At 50.0% G+C, this 20,275-nt stretch overlaps 1 protein-coding gene across 3 annotated transcripts in view; it reads right to left on the minus strand.

The window, feature by feature from the left end:
• Positions 1-20,275, minus strand: part of RANBP10 (RAN binding protein 10) — an 86,017-nt gene that overhangs the window by 21,139 nt on the left and 44,603 nt on the right. For all 3 annotated transcript variants that reach the window (XM_008257482.5, XM_089320298.1, XM_017342304.4), the window contains one exon: positions 2,256-2,423. In XM_008257482.5, coding sequence (XP_008255704.1) covers positions 2,256-2,423 — 168 coding nt within the window. The remainder of the gene's footprint in view (positions 1-2,255; positions 2,424-20,275) is intronic.

A 20,275-nucleotide genomic window follows, 5' to 3' on the forward strand; every position in this document is an offset into this window, starting at 1 on the left:
CAAATGTTCACAACAGCTGAGGCTGGTAGGAAGTCAATTTAGATCTCCTATGTGGACGGGAGGGACCCAAGTACATGAGCCATCACCTGCTGCCTCCCAGGGTACACAATACCAGAAAACTGGAATAGAAGTGGAGCCAGGATACAAACCCAGGGCTCCAATAGAGATGTGGACATCCCAAGAGACATCTTGACTGCTGCATCAAATGCCCACTCCAGCCACCTTCTTACTGCTCCTCAAGCCAGGGGAAGTGGCCCTTTCAGGAGTCAGGTTCCAAGTAAAATGCCCAGCTCTCTCTCCTGGTACAGCCTGTGGTAGCCTGGCTGGTAGGATTTTGCCAAGTCTTATCAATATACCATTCTGGGGGAACTACAGTGAGGCCAGATCTAAGACTACTGGCCAACTGAGGTAGCCAGGCCAATAGTTGGGTACCACCTTGAGGCCTGGGTGGCCAAATATTATCAGTGCCTAGTAGGGCAAGGCATCAGAATAGCCACAGTCAGGGCAGTGCTGTGGCATAGTATGAAAAGCCGCCGCCTGCAGTACCAGTATCCCATATGGGCACCAGTTCAAGACCCGGGTATTCAACTTCTGCTCCAGCTCTCTGCTATGGCCTGGGAAAGTGGCAGAAGATGGCTCAAATCCTTGGGTCCCTGCACTCATATGGCAGACCCAGAAGAAGTTCCTGGCTCCTGGCTTCAGACTGGTGCAGCTCCGGCCATTGAGGCCATCTGGGGAATGAACCAGCAGATGGAAGACCTCTCTCTCTTTCTGCCTCTCTCTAACTCTGACTTTCAAATAAAACAAATAAATCTTAAAAAAAAAAAAAAAAGAGGAATAACCGCAGTATATCTCTGAAGTTCTAATCCTAAATTTTTTTCTAATTAAAAACCAAATTTTTTGAGAGAGAGAGGAAGAGATAGACAGAAGGAGAGAAAGCTCCCATCTGTTGGTTCATTCCCCAAACGCCTACTACAGGAACAGTAGGCTAGGCTGAAGCCAGGAGCATAGAACTCTTTCTGGGTCTACCACATGGGTAGCAGGGGCCCAGGCATTTCAGCCATCACCTACTAGGAGGCTGGATTGGAAACAGAGTTCCCAGGACTCCAACCTCCATCACCCACCATGGACTGTCACCATCCTGACTGACAGCACTACTGATGCAGCCACTTGGCCACCTTTCCTTCTTGCAAGTGCATTTCCCTGTCACTATGCCCTGTCAGGCTGCCCCGGGGCTTTGTCAGGCTTGATTCCCGTTACCTGCACCCATCACCACTGACTCATCTCAGGCCACTTATCTCTTCCCCTGGCCTTTAGACTAGTCCATCCTCTGTGGTTCACCAAAGAGGACTTTTCAATGGAACTCTGCCCAGTTGCTGCCCATTAACCAGGAACAGATCAGAGGAGATATGGTCCCATCCAACTCTAGCCTATGTGTACCTCCTGTACTGGTGCAGCCTCATTATTGCTCTCCATAGCAACCAGCAAACTAATCATCAGAAGAGCTGACCAAAGTCTGGGCCAGGTCATAGACATGCAAGCTGCCACTACAGACAACTGTGTGTACTTGTTCTTGGACCTCTCAAACTTATTCAATGCCAGATCCTGCTTCAACAAATGCCACACAGGCCAGGATCATAACCAAAACAGTACTGCAATCTCAGCACCCACCCTGGGCTGGATAAATGCTCCTGAAGGGACGCATTAATAAAGAATGTGCCCCCACTACCTTCTGCCCACTTTATTTTTTTTATTTTTTTATTTTTTGACAGGCAGGGTGGACAGTGAGAGAGACAGAGAGAAAGGTCTTCCTTTACCATTGGTTCAACCTCCAATGGCCGCCGCGGCCAGCGCGCTGCGGCCGGCGCATCATGCTGATCCGATAGCAGGAGCCAGGTGCTTCTCCTGGTCTCCCATGGGGTGCAGGGCCCAAGCACTTGGGCCATCCTCCACTGCACTCCCTGGCCACAGCAGAGAGCTGGCCTGGAAGAGGGGCAACCGGGACAGAATCCGGCACCCCGACTGGGACTAGAACCCGGTGTGCCGGCGCCGCAAGGCGGAGGATTAGCCTAGTGAGCTGCAGCGCCGGCCTACCTTCTGCCCACTTTAAATGACTCCAGCTCCTGGAAATGGCTGTGGTTCCCCAGAGCTCTGCAGAGGCTTTGTGACACTGCTTTGACTCCAAGGCTTTCGAGCCACTCGTTAATCAAAGAGGCTCCATAGGGCAAACCCTCCAAGCTCTCTTATGCACCTACCAAGGCTATGGCCATTCTTGGTGTAGAAGCAGGTGCCGTTGATGAGATTAACACAGCAGCCGATCACATCTCCGGTGGTGAATGTGGGACCATAGGGCTGCCCAGTCCCCGAAGAGCAGAAAGAATGCCCATCATCACCATGGTAACCATAGGAATGTTTGTCCCAACCTGTGGGGGAAGAGAGCAGCAACAGATGAGTAGAGGTACTTGAGAGAGGAGCAAGACAATCACAGAAGCCCCCTGGGTCTCTGCCCCTCTCCCCACTCTGCCCCCACCTCAGTCAGCACTTATAGCCTCTCAAGAACCAACTGCAGACAGAGTCTGACTGCGCCCAACACACAGTCTGGCAGTGAGCCTCGCGGGTCAGCCCCGTTGAGGAGTGACCTTGAGCTTTGGTTAACAGGAACCCAAATCATGAGCGACCTGGAAGGGACTCATCAGAAGACAGCGAAAACCAAGGGAGGACTTGTGAAGGAGCGAGCGGAGAGCTGAGCTCGGAAATGCATCATGGTGGGTTGTTCAAAATGTTTTTTTTTTTAAATGAGTTGTGATTTACATAGAATAAGTTCATTCCCTTTTAACTGTCCAGTTCAAATGAATTTTAACAAATGTATACTATTATTTTATCACCATTCTAGTCAACAAATCACTTTCATTGCTAAAAAAAAAGTTTCCTCCTGGCTCTCTGCAGTGATCCATTCTCCACAGTCCCAGTCCCTGGCAATGCTTATCTGATTTGTTCCTAAGGTTTTGTCTTTTTAAGAATGTCATATATTGGCTGGTGCTGCGGCTCAATAGGCTAATCCTCCGCCTGTGGTGCCGGCACACCGGGTTCTAGTCCCGGTCAGGGCGCCGGATTCTGTCCCGGTTGCCCCTCTTCCAGGCCAGATCTCTGCTGTGGCCCGGGAGTGCAGTGGAGGATGGCCCAGGTCCTTGGGCCCTGCACCCGCATGGGAGACCAGGAGAAGCACCTGGTTCCTGCCTTCGGATCAGCATGATGCGCCGGCCGCAGCGGCCATTGGAGGTTGAACCAACGGTAAAGGAAGACCTTTCTCTCTGTCTCTCTCTCTCTCTCTCTCACTGTCCACTCTGCCTGTCAAAAAACCAAAAAAATGAAAAAAAAAAAAAAAAAAAAAAAAAAGAATGTCATATAGGTGCTGGCGCTGGGGCGCAGTGGGTTAAAGCCCCAGCCTACAGGGCCAGCATCCCATATGGGTACCAGTTTGAGTCCCAGCTGCTCCATTTCTGATCCAGCTCCCTGCTAATGCACCTGGGAAAGCAGCATAGGGTGGTACAAGTCCTTGGGCCCCTGGCACCTATGCGGGAGACCTGGAAGAAGCTCCTGGCTCTTGGCTTCAGGTTGGCTCAGCTCTGGCCATTATACACATTTGGGGAAATGAACTAGAGGATGGAGGAAGGACCTCTCTCTCCCTCCCTCCCTCTTGGCTTTGTCTCTCAAATAAATAAAAATAAATCTTTTTTTTTTTAAAAAAGAACATCATATAGATGGAATCTTAGAATATGGAGTGAATACGGCCACCCTTGGTACAGTTCTGGTAGTCCATTCCTTTTTAGTGATGAGTAGTACTCTCTTATAGCTACACCATACTCTGCCCACTCATTCCACAGTTAATGATATTTAAGTTATTCCTAATTTTTGGCTATTATGAATAGGCAAATAGGTATTTACACAGAGGTCTGTGTTTTTATTTCTCTTGGGTAAACACTGTGCTTAGAAGTTGTATTGCTGAGTCACAAGATAAGTGTATGTTTAACTTGATAAGAAACTGCCAAACTGTTTTTCAGAATGGTTGTGCTATTTTATGTTCTAATCAGCAATGTAGGAGATCCACAACCAGCAACTGATATTCTGTTGTTCAGTATTTTTTCTTTTAGCTATTTATAGTATGCATATGGTAGTATTAATATCATTGTAGTTTTATTATTAGTATTATTAATAATAATAATTCGAGAAGCAGAGAGTCAGAGAGAGATAGAAAAAGAGCTCCCATCTACTACTGGTTCACTCTCCAAATGGACCACAAATGGCTGGGGCTGGGCTGCAGCCAAGCCAGGAGTTGAGAATTCAACCCAGCTTTTCCATGAGAGTGGCAGGAACCCAATTACTTGAGCTATCAAATGGATCAGGGAACTGAGCCCAGAAACTCTGATGGGAGGTACAGATATCTTAACAGCCAGGCTAAACACTCACTCTTCATTGTGGCTTTAAATTTCCATTTCTCCAGTGACCACCTTTTCATATACTTATCTACCATCTGCTTATTAGAAAATTATTGATATATTAAAAAATTCCAAAGAATCTTAAAAAAAAAAAACACCATAACTCATAACTAACTGATAAATTTTGCAAGGTTTCAGAGTACCAGATGAATGTATTAAAAAATATATATTGTGAACAACCCAAAAAAAGGGAAAAAGAAACAATAAAAAAGAAGAAAAAACAAAGAAAAAAATACATATTGTGCTTACATAGATATATACATGCACAAATAAACATTTACCCACTTAAAATTAAGACTTCTGAAGTGTGCCATGGCTTAACACAGGAAGGATGAGTGAAGGCAGTCACGCCAGGAGGGGCACACAGGAAAAAGCAAGAAGGCGGGGCTGGCACTGTGGTGTGGTGGGTTAAGCTGCCGCCTGCAATGCTGGCATCCCATATGGACACCAGTTCAAGTCCCAGCTGCTCCACTTCTGATCAAGCTCACTGCTAATGCTCCTGGAAAAGCAGTGGAAGATGGCCAAGTCCTTGGGTCCCTGCACCCACGTGGGAGAACCTGGGAGAAGCTGCTGGGTCTTGGTTTCGGACTGGCTCAGCTCCAGCCATTACAACCATTTGGGGAGTGAACCAGCAGATGGAAGCGGATGGAAGATCTCTCTCTCTCTCTGCCCCCCTCCTCCCGGAACTCTGCCTTTCAAATAAATAAAATAAATCTTAAGAAAAAAAAGAAAAGAGGCCGGCGCCACAGCTCACTAGGCTAATCCTCCGCCTGTGGCGCCAGCACCCCAGGTTCTAGTCCTGGTCGGGGCGCTGGTTCTGTCCCAGTTGCCCCTCTTCCAGGCCAGCTCTCTGCTGTGGCCAGGGAGTGCAGTGGAGGATGGCCCAAGTGCTTGGGCCCTGCACCTGCATGGGAGACCAGGAGAAGCACCTGGCTCCTGGTTTCGGATCAGCGCAGCACGCTGGCCGCAACACACTGGCCGTAGCAGCCAACTGGGGGGTGAACCAACAGAAAAAGGAAGACCTTTCTCTCTGCCTCTCTCTCTCACTGCCTAACTCTGCCTGTCAAAAGAGATGAGGAGAGGAGAGGAGAGGGGAGGGGAGGGGAGGGGAGGGGAGGGGAGGGGAGGAGAAGAAAAAGCATAAAGGCAGGTAGGATAGGGGCTGGCAGGCTGATCTGTCCTGAAAGACAGCACCCCAGGCAGCTTCTCCAGCTCCTGCCTGCTTCCTCAGGGTGTGAGCAGCAGGCTCCTGGGAGTCCCTTCAACACCCCCTTTTCCTCATGAGCAGATGGACAGGAGTAGGACCTCTCCTGGAGGCAAGGCAATGGGGCAGGGCATGAACATTCACAGTCCACATGTATGGATGGGGCAGGGCACAGGGTGTGGCAGGCTATAAGCAAAGGTGTGGGAGTGAGGATGGACAGGGTCAGTGGTTGACGAGGGAAGAGGAGGGCATGACTGGGGAGGTGGGACACACCAGACCCTGGGGCCCAAACTCTGCATGCTTTGGACCAGTGAGTTCTAGGGCAAGTTGGCCTCACGGTCCCAGCACCTGCCCCAAGTCTTCTGTATCCTGAACTTTCATATCTTTTTAGTGAGGACATCTCTGGTTAAACAAAGATTCTCCAGAGCCCACAGTGGGGAACAGATCAAAGCTGAATGGTTTGGGGCCGGCGCCGTGGCTCACTTGGTTAATCCTCTGCCTACGGCACCAGCATCCCATATGGGCGTTGGGTTCTAGTCTCGGTTGCTCCTCTTCCAGTCCAGCTCTCTGCTATGGCCCAGGAGGGCAGTGGAGGATGGCCCAAGTCCTTGGGCCCTGCACCCACATGGGAGACCAGGAAGAGGCACCTGGCTCCTGGCTTTGGATCAGTGCAGCGCCGGCCATGGCGGCCATTTGGGGAGTGAACCAACGGAAGGAAGACCTTTCTCTCTGTCTCTTACTGTCTATAAATCTGTCAAAAAAAAAAAAAAAAAAAGCTGAATGGTTTAAGTGATCCAAGTGCCCCCTCCTGAACCTCCTACTGCATCCTAAGAAAACTTAGCATGAGAACAGCTCAGGGCTGGCTTTATAGGGGACAAGGCCTGCACCTGGAGCCAGGCTCTGTTCTCACAACTCCCCAGAGATACTGCAACTGCCTGGCTCAGGGACAGGGTGCTGCTCTGAGCACCAACCTAACTTCTAAGTTTGACAGCCCCAGCAGTGGCGAGGCCTTTCTTTGCTGGTGGGGACACAAGTCATTTGGTCTTAGGGAAATGGCTCTTCTGAGGCAGAGTAGCGCACATCACCTCACAAAAGGCAGGCAGATGAAGCTAATCACAGTCACGGTCCCTTCCTGGGCACCAACTTGGGAGGCTCAGGAGTTCCTGGCAACAACTCTGTGGAAGACTACAGATGATGGGCAGCCAGCTGCACAGCAGTGAGAAGCAAGGAGACCCTCGTCCCTCCAGACCTGGCTCAGAATGTTCCTGGTGGCCTCAGGCATGCCCACCAGCTTCTCACTCAGGACCGAAACCCATGGTACACAGCAGCCACAGCAACGCTCCCCTCTTTTCCCTTCCCCCTCCCCCTCATTCATACAGAGCATGCCATTCTCATGTACAATCAGTAACTGACTGCCGTTTGGACAACACCCCATAACCCTCTGTGGCAGGCACACCATTACCAGGGTCTTGGATACCCGGGGTAAGGTAGAGCTCTCCTTGGTGCTGTTCAACCAGCACAGCTCTCCTCTATAAAGTCCAGTCCACTGCTCCTGTGGCCACGGGGCCACACTACTCAGCAAAGCCTCTGCCCATTTCAAGTGCTCCCCTGAGAAGTCCTTCAGGAGGGCCATTTGCTATGCCAAGGGGTTCTCGCAGAACTATGCCCACAGACAAGTGATGTCCACGGGTCCTCCTATTTTGACAATGCATTATGATCCAAGCCTAGTGCTTGTCCCTTCAAGCCATAGATAACACTCTTTGGCCCTCCCCTAGCACACAGCCCCATGTCACCTGGTATACCGCTTGGTTCCTACTCAGCCTCTCCAATCACCATTCACTGTGCCTGGGATTCACCCTGCCCCCTCCATGCCATGACCATGAATGAGCTCTTGGGTCAAGCACCACACAGTCTCATCACCAGTTCCCCAATGCCCAGCACAACAGGAGTCTAAGAGGTAGTACAGGTGTGTGTACAAGCATACATGTGCGTGCTGCCAGTGACCAGTTCCCACTGTCAGCACACCTCTGTCTCACATAAGGATGATCCTGTGTGTCAGATCTTCTATGCAGATTTTACTGTCCAGAAGGTCTACACTTCCTCAGATTGAAGCAACACATACTCTAGAAAACCTTGCAATAATTTACTCATTTGATTAATCAAAACTAGTCAAATTACCAGGAGCAGTCATCTCTTACTCAGTGAATATTATTTGGGTGAAATTTATGTCTCAGTATAGAGGAGCTTAATAACCATTACCAAAACAACAGATGCTTACATTTGCAAAAAACCTAAGATAAAAATTTAAGTACTTCAAATATTTTTTTTCAAAAGCAGACTGGAGGCTGGCGCTGTGGCAAAGTGCATGAAGCCTGGTGTCAGCATGCCATGTGGGCATCAGTTCGAGTCCTGGCTGCTCTGCTTCCAATTAAGCTCCCTGGTAGTGTTCCTGGGAAAATGGCAGAGGATGGCCCGAGTGCTTGGGCCCCTGCATCCACATGGGAGACCTGGAGGAAGCCCCTGGCTACTGGCTTTGATAGGACCAGCTCCAGACAATGTGGCCATTTGGGGAGTGAGCCAGCAGACAAAAGATCTCTCTCCCTCTTCCTCTCTCCCTCTCACTCTACTTTCAAATAAAATCAATAAATCCTTTAAAAAAATAAAGAGACTGGGGGACAGTGCTGTGGCACAGTGGGTTAAAGCCCTGGCCTGAAATGCCGGCATCCCATATGGACACCAGTTCTGGTCCCAGCTGCTCCTCTTCTGTGGCCTGAGATAGCAGTGGAGGATTGCCCAAGTCCTTGGGCTCCTGCACCCACATGGGAGACACAGAAGAAGCTCCTGGCTCCTGACTTCAGATCAGTGCAGCTCTAGCCATTGTGGGAACTGAACCAGCAGATGGAAGACCTCTGTCTCTGCCTCTCTCTGTAACTCTTTCAGATAAATAAAATAAATCTTAAAAATAAAATAAAGAGGCCGGCGCAGTGCATGGCTCACTTGGCTAATCCTCCACCTGTGGCACCGGCACCCCAGTTTCTAGTCCCAGTTGGGGCGCCGGTTCTGTCCTGGCTGCTCCTCTTCCAGTCCAGCTCTCTGCTGTGGCCCAGGAGGGCAGCAGAAGATGGCCCGAGTGCTTGGGTCCCTGCATCTGCATGGGAGACCGGGAGGAAGTACCCGGCTCCTGGCTTCGGATCAGTGCAGTGCCGGCCATAGCAGCCATTAGGGGAGTGAACCAACAGAAGGAAGACCTTTCTGTCTGTCTCTCTCTCACTACCTATAACTCTCTGTCTCTCTCACTGTCTGATTCTGCCTGGCAAAAAAAGTAATTAATTAATTAATTAATTAAAGAAACTGTATTTTGGTAAAACTAACAGAATATTTAGATTTTTACTAAAGCTACAAATATGGATTTCAAAAAGTTTTATTTTTTATATTTATTTATTTATTTGAAAGGCAGAGTTACAGAGAGGCAGAGAGAGAGAGAGAGATCTTCCATCTGCTGGTTCACTCCTCAAATGCCACAACAGTAGGAGCTGGGCCTACCTGAAGCCAGAGGCCAGGAGCTTCTTCCTGGTCTCCCATGGGGGTGCAGGAGCTCAAGGGCCTGGGCCATCATCGACTTCTATTCCAGGCCATAGCAGAGAGCCGGATGGGAAGCGGAGCAGCTGGGACTCAAACCAGCACCGATATGGGATGCCGGCACTGCAAGCACAGGCTTTACTCACTATGCCACAGCACTGGCCCTGGATTTTTTTTTTTTTTTTTTTTTTTTTGACAGGCAGAGTTAGACAGTGAGAGAGAGAGAGAGACAGAAAGGTCTTCCTTCTGTTGGTTTACCCCCCCAAATGGCCGCTACAGTGGGCACGCTGCGCCAATCCGAAGCCAGGAGCCGGGTACTTCCTCCCGGTCTCCCATGGGGGTGCAGGGCCCAAGCACTTGGGCCATCCTCCACTGCCTTCCCTTGGCCCTGGATTTTAAAAGTTAAAAGGCACCGGCGCTGTGGCATAGCAGGTAGAGCCACCTCCTGCAGTGCTGACATCCCCTATGGGCACCAGTTCAAGTCCCAGCTATTCCACTTGCGATTCAGCTCTCTGCTATGGCCTGGGAAAGCAGTAGAACATAGCCCAACACCTTGAGGGTCCCTGCACCCATGTGGGGTACCCAGAAGAAGCTCCTGGCTCCTGATTGCCACAGCTCCGGCAGTTGCAGCCATCTGGGGAGTGAACCAGTGGATGGAAGACCTCTTTCTCTCTCCCTTTGCCTCTCTTCTCTCTGTGCAGCTATGACTTTTAAATAATAAATAAATCTTTAAAAAATAAAGTTAAAAAAAAAACATGAAAGGGTGGGCCTTTCACACAGCAGTAAAAGGTGCTACTTGAGACACCCACCTGGGTTCAAGTCCTCGCTCTGCTTCTGATTCTAACTTTTCTATTAATGTGCATCCTGGGAGGCAGCAGATGATGACTCAAGTACTTGGGATCCCTGCCACCCACGTGGGAGACCCAGATTAAGTCGTGGGCTCTGTGCTTCTTAGATTGGCTGAGTCTTGGCTATTGCGGGCATTTGGGGAGTGACCAGTGGATGGAAAATCAATCTTTTTTTTTTTTTTTTTTTTTTTTTTTTTTTTTTTGCCAGGCAGAGTTAGACAGTGAGAGAGAGAGAGAGAGACAGAGAGAGTTATAGACAGTGAGAGAGACAGAGAGAAAGGTCTTCCTTCTGATGGTTCACTCCCCTAATGGCCGCTACAGCCGGCACTGCACCAATCCGAAGCCAGGAGCCAGGTACTTCCTCTCAGTCTCCCATGCGGGTGCAGGGACCCAAGCACTCGGGCCATCCTCCGCTACCCTCCCAGGCCACAGCAGAGAGCTGGACTGGAAGAGGAGCAACCAGGACTAGTACCTGGTGCCTCAGCCAGGACTAGAACCCAGGGTGCTGGCACTGCAGGCAGAGGATTAGCCAAGTGAGCCACGCACAGCGCCAGCCTCTTTCTTTCTTTTTTTTTTAAGATTAATTTTTATTTATTTTAAAGAGTTACAGAGAGAGATAGAGCCAGACAGAGAGGTCTTCCATCCTCTGGTTCACTCCCCAGATGGCTGCAACGGCCGGAGCTGCACTGATCCGAAGCCAGGAGCTTCTTCCGGGTCTCCCACATGGGTGCAGGGGCCCAAGGACTTGGGCCATTTTCTGCTTTTTAGGCCATAGCAGAGAGCTGCATCAGAAGAGGAGCAGCCAGGACTAGAACCGCTGTCCATATGGGATGCCGGTGCTTCAGGCCAGGGTTTTAACCAGCTAAGCCACAGCGCCGGCCCCTCTCTTTCTAACAAATTGAAAATAAAATAAAAAACAATATTTGTCAATTCAAGATTTATCATCACCTCAGGTTGGCTGCAAAAGAGCTAAGTTTTCCTGCTTTTCTAATTCCCAAATGACTTATCAATCTACATAGATTTGAACAAAGGAAGAAAATGCACAGAACATGTGGTAGGCTTGAATAAGCCCTGACAACAATGTCCACGACCTAATCCCCAGAACCTTGGAAAATGTTGCTTTCCACAATAAATAGGATTTTGAAGTGAATAAATTAAAACTCTCAAAATTATCCAGGAGATTATCCTGGATTATCTGCCAGATGGGCCCAATGCAATCACAAAGGCCATCTTAAAACAGAAGCTCTAATACTGCTGGCTGAAGATGGAGGAAAGGGCGTAAGTCAAGCTGGAAAACACAAGGAAACGGACCGTCCCCAAGAGCCTCCAGACAGAATTCAGTGCTGCTGACACTTTGACATTAGAACTTCTGCTCTCCAGATCCGTCATTATTGCTTCAAGCACTACTGAAACTAGCATTGTACTCTGTGGCTAAAGCTATGGAGCATCTAGAAGTATCAGTGCTGTGAAGCAATACCTCAGCTTCCTGCTTCCTGCTCCTCCAAGTGTTGTGATGTCATAAGCTTTTCCAAGAAAATCACAGCATTCTAATTTGTCTTCAGTGGAAGCTCTCACCTTATGGTCAATATTTTTCCCAGGCAAAATTAAGAGCCTGTAATGGTGATTAAGAGTGTCAATTGTTAAATCAACAAGGGGAGTCACTGTGCACTTACTCCCCATGTAGGATCTCTGTCCTTAATGTGTTATACTATGCGAACTAATGGTAAAACTAGTCTTCAAACAGTACTTTGTGTGTCTGTGTGGGTGCTTAATATATACTAAGTTGATATTTTGTATATAAAGATAATTAAAAATGAATCTTAATGAAGAATGGGATGGGAGAGGGAGTAGGAAATGGGATGGTTTGTAGGTGGGAGGGAGTTATGGGGGGGAAACTGCTATAATCCAAAAGTTGTACGTTCAAAGTTTATATTTATTAAATAAAACAAAACAAAAAAAGAGCCTGTGATGTATACATGTGTGTACCTAACAAGTCTGTATATGCACGTAGATGATTACATGTGGAAATGGCATTTTGGGGTTAGAAACAGTATCACACACCTGCTTTGGTAACAGTGATTGTGGCATGATTTACAGCCACTGAGTTGCCTTTCCTTTCTCTAGAAAGGACAAATACTGGCCACTCAGCACCAGGTCATTGACCAAGGCCTACACCATGGTATCTGCAAAGTGGCTGGCCATCAGGAAGTCAGAGTACATGCAAGTAAACAGGCAAACACGAAACATGTGGTAGCTCAGATCTGTTCTGAAAAAAACAGGATGGGGATAGGACTGCTCAGGATGGGGCTGCCAAGTGAATCCTTGCTGAGGGGGTGACCGTGAGCAGAGGTCTACTTGATAAGAGGATCAGAAGGAACAAGCTTTAGGGTAAAGGGAATGAGCTCAGCCCATATTTGAAGAGTGGCCAGCAGGGCTGGGGCTGAGTGAGACTCAGGAAAGCCTCCGCAGAGCAGGCAGGCCACGAAGGGAGTAGGTGCTGAAGGGTGAAAAGAAATAAGGCAGTGCCCAGGTTCTTGTCCTGAACCAACAGGCAGATGGTGGAGCTGTTTTAAGAGAAAGGGAAGGGCCACGCTGTGACATAGTGGGTTAAGCCTCTGCCTGCAGTGCCAGCATCCCGTAAGGGTGTCAGTTTGTGTGCCAGCTGCTCCTCTTCCAATCTAGCTCTCTGCTTACGGCCTGGGAGAGCAATGGAAGATGGCCCAAGTGCTTGGGTCCCTGCATCCGCATGGGTGACCCGGAAAAAGCTTCTGGCTCCTGGGCCGGCGCCATGGCTCACTAGGCTAATCCTCTGCCTTGCGGCGCCGGCACACCGGGTTCTAGTCCCAGTTGGGGCGCCAGGCCGCAGCGGCCATTGATTGGAGGGTGAACCAACGGCAAAGGAAGACCTTTCTCTCTGTCTCTCTCACTGTCCACTCTGTCAAAAAAAAAAAAAAAAAAAAAAAAAAAAAAAAAGAAGAAGCTTCTGGCTCCTGGCTTCAGGTTTGCCTAGTTCTGGTCATTGCGGCCATTTAGGGAGTGAACCAGAGGATGGAGGGCATTTCCCTCTGTCTCTTCCTCTGTTTGTAACCCTGTCTCTCAAATAAATAAACAAAATCTTAAAAAAAAGGGAAGATGGCAGCAGAAGCAGGTTTTTCAGAAACACTAAGTTTGAGTTGTCTTCACAGACATCCAAGTGGCTGAAGACTGTACAGGGCAGGTGAGAGGATGGCAGGTCCAGGGACTTTGTGACTCTATCCCAGATGGGAGACTCTCTGGAAAATACTGGTGTGGACAAAAACAGATCACCGGAGGATCTTCCTACTGTGCTGTCCTGATACAATTCTTTCTGTTGTTCCTTTGGGAGAAGTCAGGCTAGAACAAATGCACACTAGAAGCTCCAAATGGCTGAGGCAATGTCAAAGGGTGCAAGGTGCCTAAATGGATCCAGTCATCCTGCCCCCAGTGAACCTTCTCCTGGGCCCTGAACAGCCAGCTCTACAAGAGGCAAACTGGTACTGCAGCTGCTGTTCATGAGGAATCATTCCACATTCTGCACTGAGTCTGCTGTCAGCCGCAGGCTAGGTCCTCACTTGGTAGACTGACCTCTGTTAAAGAGACTCTGGAGTGTAGACACTAGTGCAGGGGTTAAGTCATGGATTGAGATGCCCTCATCACATATTAAAGTCCTGGCTGCTCCACATTTTATTTTTTTTAAGATTTATCTATATATTTGAAAGGCAGAGTTAGAGAGAGAGAGAGAGAGAGAGAGAGAGAGAGAGAGAGAAAGAAAGAGAGAGAGAGAGAGAGATCCCTAACTGTTGGTTCAGTTCCTAAATGGCTGCAATGGCAGGAGATGGGCTGATCCAAACCCAGGAGCCAAGAGCCTCTTCTGGGTCCCCCACATGGGTGCAGGGGACCAAGGACTTGGACCATCTTCTAGAAGCTGCTTTTCTAGGTGCATTATCAGTGAGCTGGATCAGAAGTGGAGCAGCTGGGACTTGAACCATCGCCCTTACGGGATGCCAGCACAACAGGTGGTGGGCTTTACCTGCTATGCCGCAGCGTTGGCCCCTGCTCCACATTTCTGATCCAGCTTCCTGCTAACATGCCTGAGAGGCATAAGGTGAAAAGCTTAAGTACTTGAGTCTCTGCCATCCATATTGGAGATTCAGATGGAGTTCTTGGCTCCTGGCTGTTGCAGGCATTTGAGGAATCAATCAATGGATGGAAAATCTCTCTCTCTCTCTGCCTTTCAAACAAATAAAGACACTTTCGTGTTTTTTGTTTGTTTGTTTTTGTTTGTTTGTTTGTTTGTTTTTAAAGAGAGGAGATAATCTGAAGCCATGAGTGCCAGCTTAGCCAGTATGACTAAGGGCCTCCGCAGACTAGTCACAGCATTGTCCCTCTTCCCACATGGTAGGTCCTAGGTAGTCACTCACCTCCACAGATCCTGGTTCCCTTCTCTATAAAATGAAGAGGCATGGGGCCAGTGCTGTGGTGTAGCGGGTAAAGCCACCTTCTGCAGTGCCGGTATCCCATATGGGCACCGGTTCGAGTCCCAACTGCTCTACTTCCAAACCAGCTCTCTGCTATGGCCTGGGAAAGTAGTAAGATGGCCCAAGTTCTTGGGCCCCTGAACCCACATGGGAGACCCAGAAGAAGCTCCTGGCTCCTGGGTTCAGATCAGCCCAGCTCTGGCCATTGCAGCCATTTGGGGAGTGAACTATAGGATTGAAGACCTCTTTCTCTCTCTCTACCTCTGCCTCTCTGTAACTCTGCCTTTCAAATAAATAAGTATATAAATCTTTAAAGAGAGAGAGAGACAAAAGGTGAGAGAGGCAGAGAGAGAGAGAGAGAGAGCGAGGGAGGGAGGGAGAGGGAGAGGGAGAGGGAGAGGGAGAGAGAGGCCTAGGCAGCAATAAGGTTCCCTAAGACCTGGCACCTCACACCTCTGTCGCTTGCTGTTAAGGTCCAAGCTAGATAGGGGTAGGTTTCTCTCCCTTGAAGCAAAGTGCTCTGACTAAAGGGATGACATTAAGCATCTTTGTGTCCTCCTTGCGTAACGTGTGGCTGGCATGTGCTGGGGAAATGTTTACTGAAAGGGGAAATGTGGTCAGGAGCTGCAGGAAGCCTGGTGTACAAGGCTGTCAACGGGTCAGCCCACGTCATGACATCGTGCTAGTGGGCGACTCTGTGCCTGACTGGGAGTCTTGTTACCATTATTATTTTAAGAAAAACAGCTCTGCCTAGCATTGCACCCCCACTTACAGAGACTGACAGTGAGGTCACTTCTGGGCCCTGGGAAGAGGCCTGCAACCAGGCTGAAGACAAGGCTCTGCCCTCAGTAAGACATTTCACTTCTCTGGGTCTCAGTTTCCTCACCCATGAAGCAGGCAGGGGATACAAATACCTGCTGAAGCCGGCGCCGTGGCTCAATAGGCTAATCCTCCACCTTGCGGCGCCGGCACACCGGGTTCTAGTCCCGGTTGGGGCGCCGGATTCTGTCCCGGTTGCCCCTCTTCCAGGCCAGCTCTCTGCTATGGCCAGGGAGTGCAGTGGAGGATGGCCCAGGTGCTTGGGCCCTGCACCCCATGGGAGACCAGGAAAAGCACCTGGCTCCTGGCTCCTGCCAGGATCAGCGCGGTGCGCCGGCTGCAGCGGCGGCCATTGGAGGGTGAACCAGCGGCAAAAGGAAGACCTTTCTCTCTCTGTCTCTCTCTCTCACTGTCCACTCTGCCTGTCAAAAAAAAAAAAAAAAAAAAAAAAACAAATACCTGCTGAATCCAGATGACTCTATGGTTCTAAGTCCTCTAAGGGGTCCACAACGGAGTCCAGCAGGTAGGTGACCCTTCTAGGTGACCCTCCCCTCCAGCCCCACCACCCTCAGCTTTAATACATGACACCTCGTTCCTCACTTCTTCCTCACAGCATGGGCTGTCATGCCTCTCTGGGTGGGCCTGATGTGAGGCTGGAGATGTGCCTGGAAGTGAGAGTTGTTGCTGTATGGCAAGGCCAGAGATGGCTGCCTGGGAGGCCAGTGGGTTGTGAGGTCAAAAGAGAACAAGCAGGCACCACCGCCTGGGAGAGGCCTGTAGGAGTCATTTCCAGCCAGCTCAGGCTCAGAAGGACGGCTGACGCTGCAGGATGAGGACAATACTCGGATAGAGCACCACCCAACTCACCATTCTTCCCTCTCCAAAGAGAATGGGCCTCGTCACTCCAGAGAAAACGGACAGGCAGCCAGCCTGGCACCCACACAGAAAAGCCCATTCCCTGCTGTGCTGGGCACCTATCATAGGCTGGGGACACAAGGAGAAGCCCATCCACATTCAGGTCAGGAGGCAGCAGGCGCCAGGTGCCTGTTTCAGTATCACTCACTTCCCCTGCGTCATCACTGAGAAGGGAAGTCCCAGTCACACAAGTGAGACGGTGGCTGAGGAAACAGCTCCTCATCTTGGCAGTCCCAGATGCCATCCGGGTTGTAATGCTCTAGAGGTGGGTGCCAGGGACTCCAGCATGACTGCTCTAGGAATCCAGCCCATGTCACTCCCATCTGTCAGGACATGTCAAGGGCTCCAAACCCACGGCAGTGAAGGATGGAGAGGACTCTTACTCTGAGGGGAAAGATACCATGCCTTCAGCATGTGTACCCAGAAACCTGGAAGGGGGTAGAGTTGGGGCTGCCCACTAGGTGCTAGTCCCAGCCCAAGCCTGACCAACACACCCTGCCTCACTCACAAAGCTAGTCTGAGTTCTGGCCACTAAACCAGTCATCTCCCAACAAATGGGTCCCCGTCATCACTGGACTCTGGAGTTGGGGAGACAGGTATGATCCCAACCATGTCAATTCTTGGCACCTACCAAGTTCTCTTTGAAGAATTCTTCTTTCAGGGTTGACAGGAGGACTAATGAAAATCTTTGTGGGGCCTCCAATGAAAGTCCCTTCCTGCACTGTCACCAACACCAGCTCAGAGGTCAAGCCCACGCACTTCACACTTCCTGTGCACTTCTAACCTGAGGGGGTAGGCAGACGGGAGCTGGTCACTACCCACCACTCCCAATGAACAGCTTGAATGGCCTGCCAGTGACAGCCCCAGACCTGTTCTACTCTGGCTTGTCCTGTTTCCTGGAGAGGCAGCACCTGGCACAGTTCAACAGCCATGCCCAGTGACTTTGATTCTTGAGGCTGGCTCCAGAAGAAGGGTGCGCTACCTCGTCCAGGGTGCTCCCTGAATCTGGGGTTGCTGTGGAGAGAGTCCCTGTGCAATGGGGGACATCATGGCAGTGCTGCTCCACAAGGGGGGTCACTCATACAGAGCCATCCCTCCTCAGAAATCCAGCAGACAAATGCTCTCTCCAAAATGTCAAACATTGGGGACCAGCAGTGTGGCACAGTGGGTTAAAGCTCCACCCTGCAGTACTGGCATCCCATATGGGTGCCAGTTCGAGTCCCAGTTGCTCCACATCTGATCCAGCTCTCTGCTATGGCCTGGGAAATCAGTAGAAGATGGCCGAAGCCCTTGAGCCCCTGCACCCACGTGGGAGACCTGGAAGAGGCTCCTGGCTTCAGATTGGCCTAGCAACGGCCACTGTGGCCATGTAGGAGTGAACCAATGGATGGAAGACCTCTCTCTCTCTGTTTCTCCCTTGCTCTGTAACTCCATCTTTAAAGTAAATAAAATAAATCCTTTAAAAAATGTCATTCATTGGAAAACAAACAAAACAACAAACAGGGGTGGGTGTTGTGGTGCAGCACATTCCATTCTGGAGTGGAGTGTTGGTTCAGGACCCAGCTACTCTCATTTTTTGAGGGGGTGGGCGTTGGGGAGTTTATTTTATTAATTTGAAAGGCAGTGACAGAAAAAGAAGGAGAGAAAAAATTCTTCCATCCATTGGTTCATTCTCTAAACGGCTGGGATGGTCAGAGCTGAGCATGGCTGAAGCCAGGAGCCAGGAATTCCATCTGAGTCTTAGGAGACCAAGCACTTAAGCCATCTTCTACCTCTTTCCCAGGTACATTAGCAGAGAACTGGATCAGAAATGGAGCCGCCAGAATTTGAAATGGCACTCCAATATGGAATCCGATATTACAGATGTCAGCTTAACCTGCTGCACCACACCACCAGCCCCAGTTACTCCACTTCTGATCCAGCTTCCTGCTAATGCACACCCAGGGAAGCAGCAGATCATGGTGCAAGTGCCTGAGTCTCTGCCACCCATGTATAAGGCCTGGATGGAAATCTTGACTCTTGGCTTCAGCCTGGCCCAGCCTACATTGTTGTGGCCATTTAGTGAATGAACCAGCAGGTGCAAGATCTCTCTCTCTCATTCTTGCTCTAACTCTCTCTGTCACTCTGCTTTTCAAATAAATAAATGTGGAGCTGGCACTGTGGTACAGTGGGTTAAGCTAACACCTATAATGCTGGCATCCCATATAAGCACTGGCTTATACCCAGGTGCTCCACTTCTAATCCAGCTCTCTGCTAATGCTGCTGGAAGGCAGCAAAACATGGCCCAACTGCCACACATATGGGAGACTCAAATGGAGTTCCAGGCTCCTTTAGCCTACCCAGCCCTGGCTGTTACAGCCATTTGGGAAGTGAATCAGTAGAAGGAAGATCTCTCTTTCTGTAAACTCTGACTTTCAAATAAACAAAATAAATTTTGAAAAAAAAATTAAGGCTAACAAGACCCACTGCCTGGAACAAATCTATAAAGGATAACAGGAAAAGAGGAAAGCAAAGATTTTTTTTTTTTTTTTTGACAGGCAGAGTGGACAGTGAGAGAGAGAGACAGAGAGAAAGGTCTTCCTTTGCCGTTGGTTCACCCTCCAATGGCCGCCGCGGCCGGCGCGCTGCGGCTGGCGCACCGCGCTGATCCAGTGGCAGGAGCCAGGAGCCAGGTGCTTTTCCTGGTCTCCCATGGGGTGCAGGGCCCAAGCACCTGGGCCATCCTCCACTGCACTCCCTGGCCACAGCAGAGAGCTGGCCTGGAAGAGGGGCAACCGGGACAGAATCCGGCGCCCCAACCGGGACTAGAACCCGGTGTGCCGGCGCCACAAGGCGGAGGATTAGCCTAGTGAGCGGCGGCGCCGGCCTAGCAAAGAGATTTTTTTAAATATTTTTAAAGATTTATTTATTTGAAAGTCAGAGTTACAGAGACAGGGAGAGACAGAAAGAGAGTTCAATATTCTACCCATTGGTCATTCCCCAAATGGCTGCAATAGCCAGGGCTGGGCCAGGCCAAAGCCAGGAGCAAGGAGCTAAGAGCTTCAACTTGGACTCCCACATAGGTGGTAGGGGCCCAAGAACTTGGGTCATCTTCTGCTCCCTTCCAGGTGCATTAGCAGGGAGCTGAATTGGAAGTGGAGCAGCCGGGACCCAAACTAGTACCCACAGGGGATGCTGGCATTGCAAGTGGCAGTTTTACCACGATGCCACAATGCTGGCCCCAAATACATTTTCATTAAACAAACAGAAAATGCCACTTTTATGGCTATTAACCTGGCTTTTCGAATCCTGGAACCAAGGAACAGAATCAGCACAATCCTAAGGCAATGTCTCTGACGGCTGCAGGCAGAAGGGGCAGATGGTACCCTGGGTGCAAGTCTTCTCTTCATGGTAGCAGGCATGGAAGCCATAGTAAGGCAGGATAAAAAAGCCACCTCTGCAGGATGACATCAGGGGCTGTCACAGGTGGGGTATGGCCTCCTAGGGGTACCCAGGCCTTGTACTGGGACAGAGCTCAGGTGTCAGCTTGAAGTCATGGGCAGGGAAAGGGACCATATAGTCAGCACCTGTACGGGAGGCGCCCCAGCAGGGTCACACCTGTGCATTCCTGATGGCCACGAGAGGCCCTGGGCAGTCAGCATGGGTCTAGCTGGGATTGCCCAGGGTATGGTGCAGATAGCATCTGACCCATTTAGCAGGGCTGGCTACCTACCCACATACACATCAGGCTTCCTCCACTGGACACCCAAGACTGTCATTCACCTGAACTAGGCTAAGAAAGGGGCGGCACTGTCCTACAAAATGGTGTAACCTCAGCTCTCAGGACTTGGGGTCTCTTTCTCTCTGAGAATTGGCTTTGATTTTCCTTCCTTCCTACTGTGCTTCTTTTAAACCTCCGAGGAAAGTCGGAGGACAAGC

The sequence above is a fragment of the Oryctolagus cuniculus genome, chromosome 18, assembly GCF_051225735.1.
Source record: "Oryctolagus cuniculus isolate XC-2025 breed Fujian yellow rabbit chromosome 18, ASM5122573v1, whole genome shotgun sequence".
In the NCBI taxonomy this organism is placed as follows: domain Eukaryota; kingdom Metazoa; phylum Chordata; class Mammalia; order Lagomorpha; family Leporidae; genus Oryctolagus; species Oryctolagus cuniculus.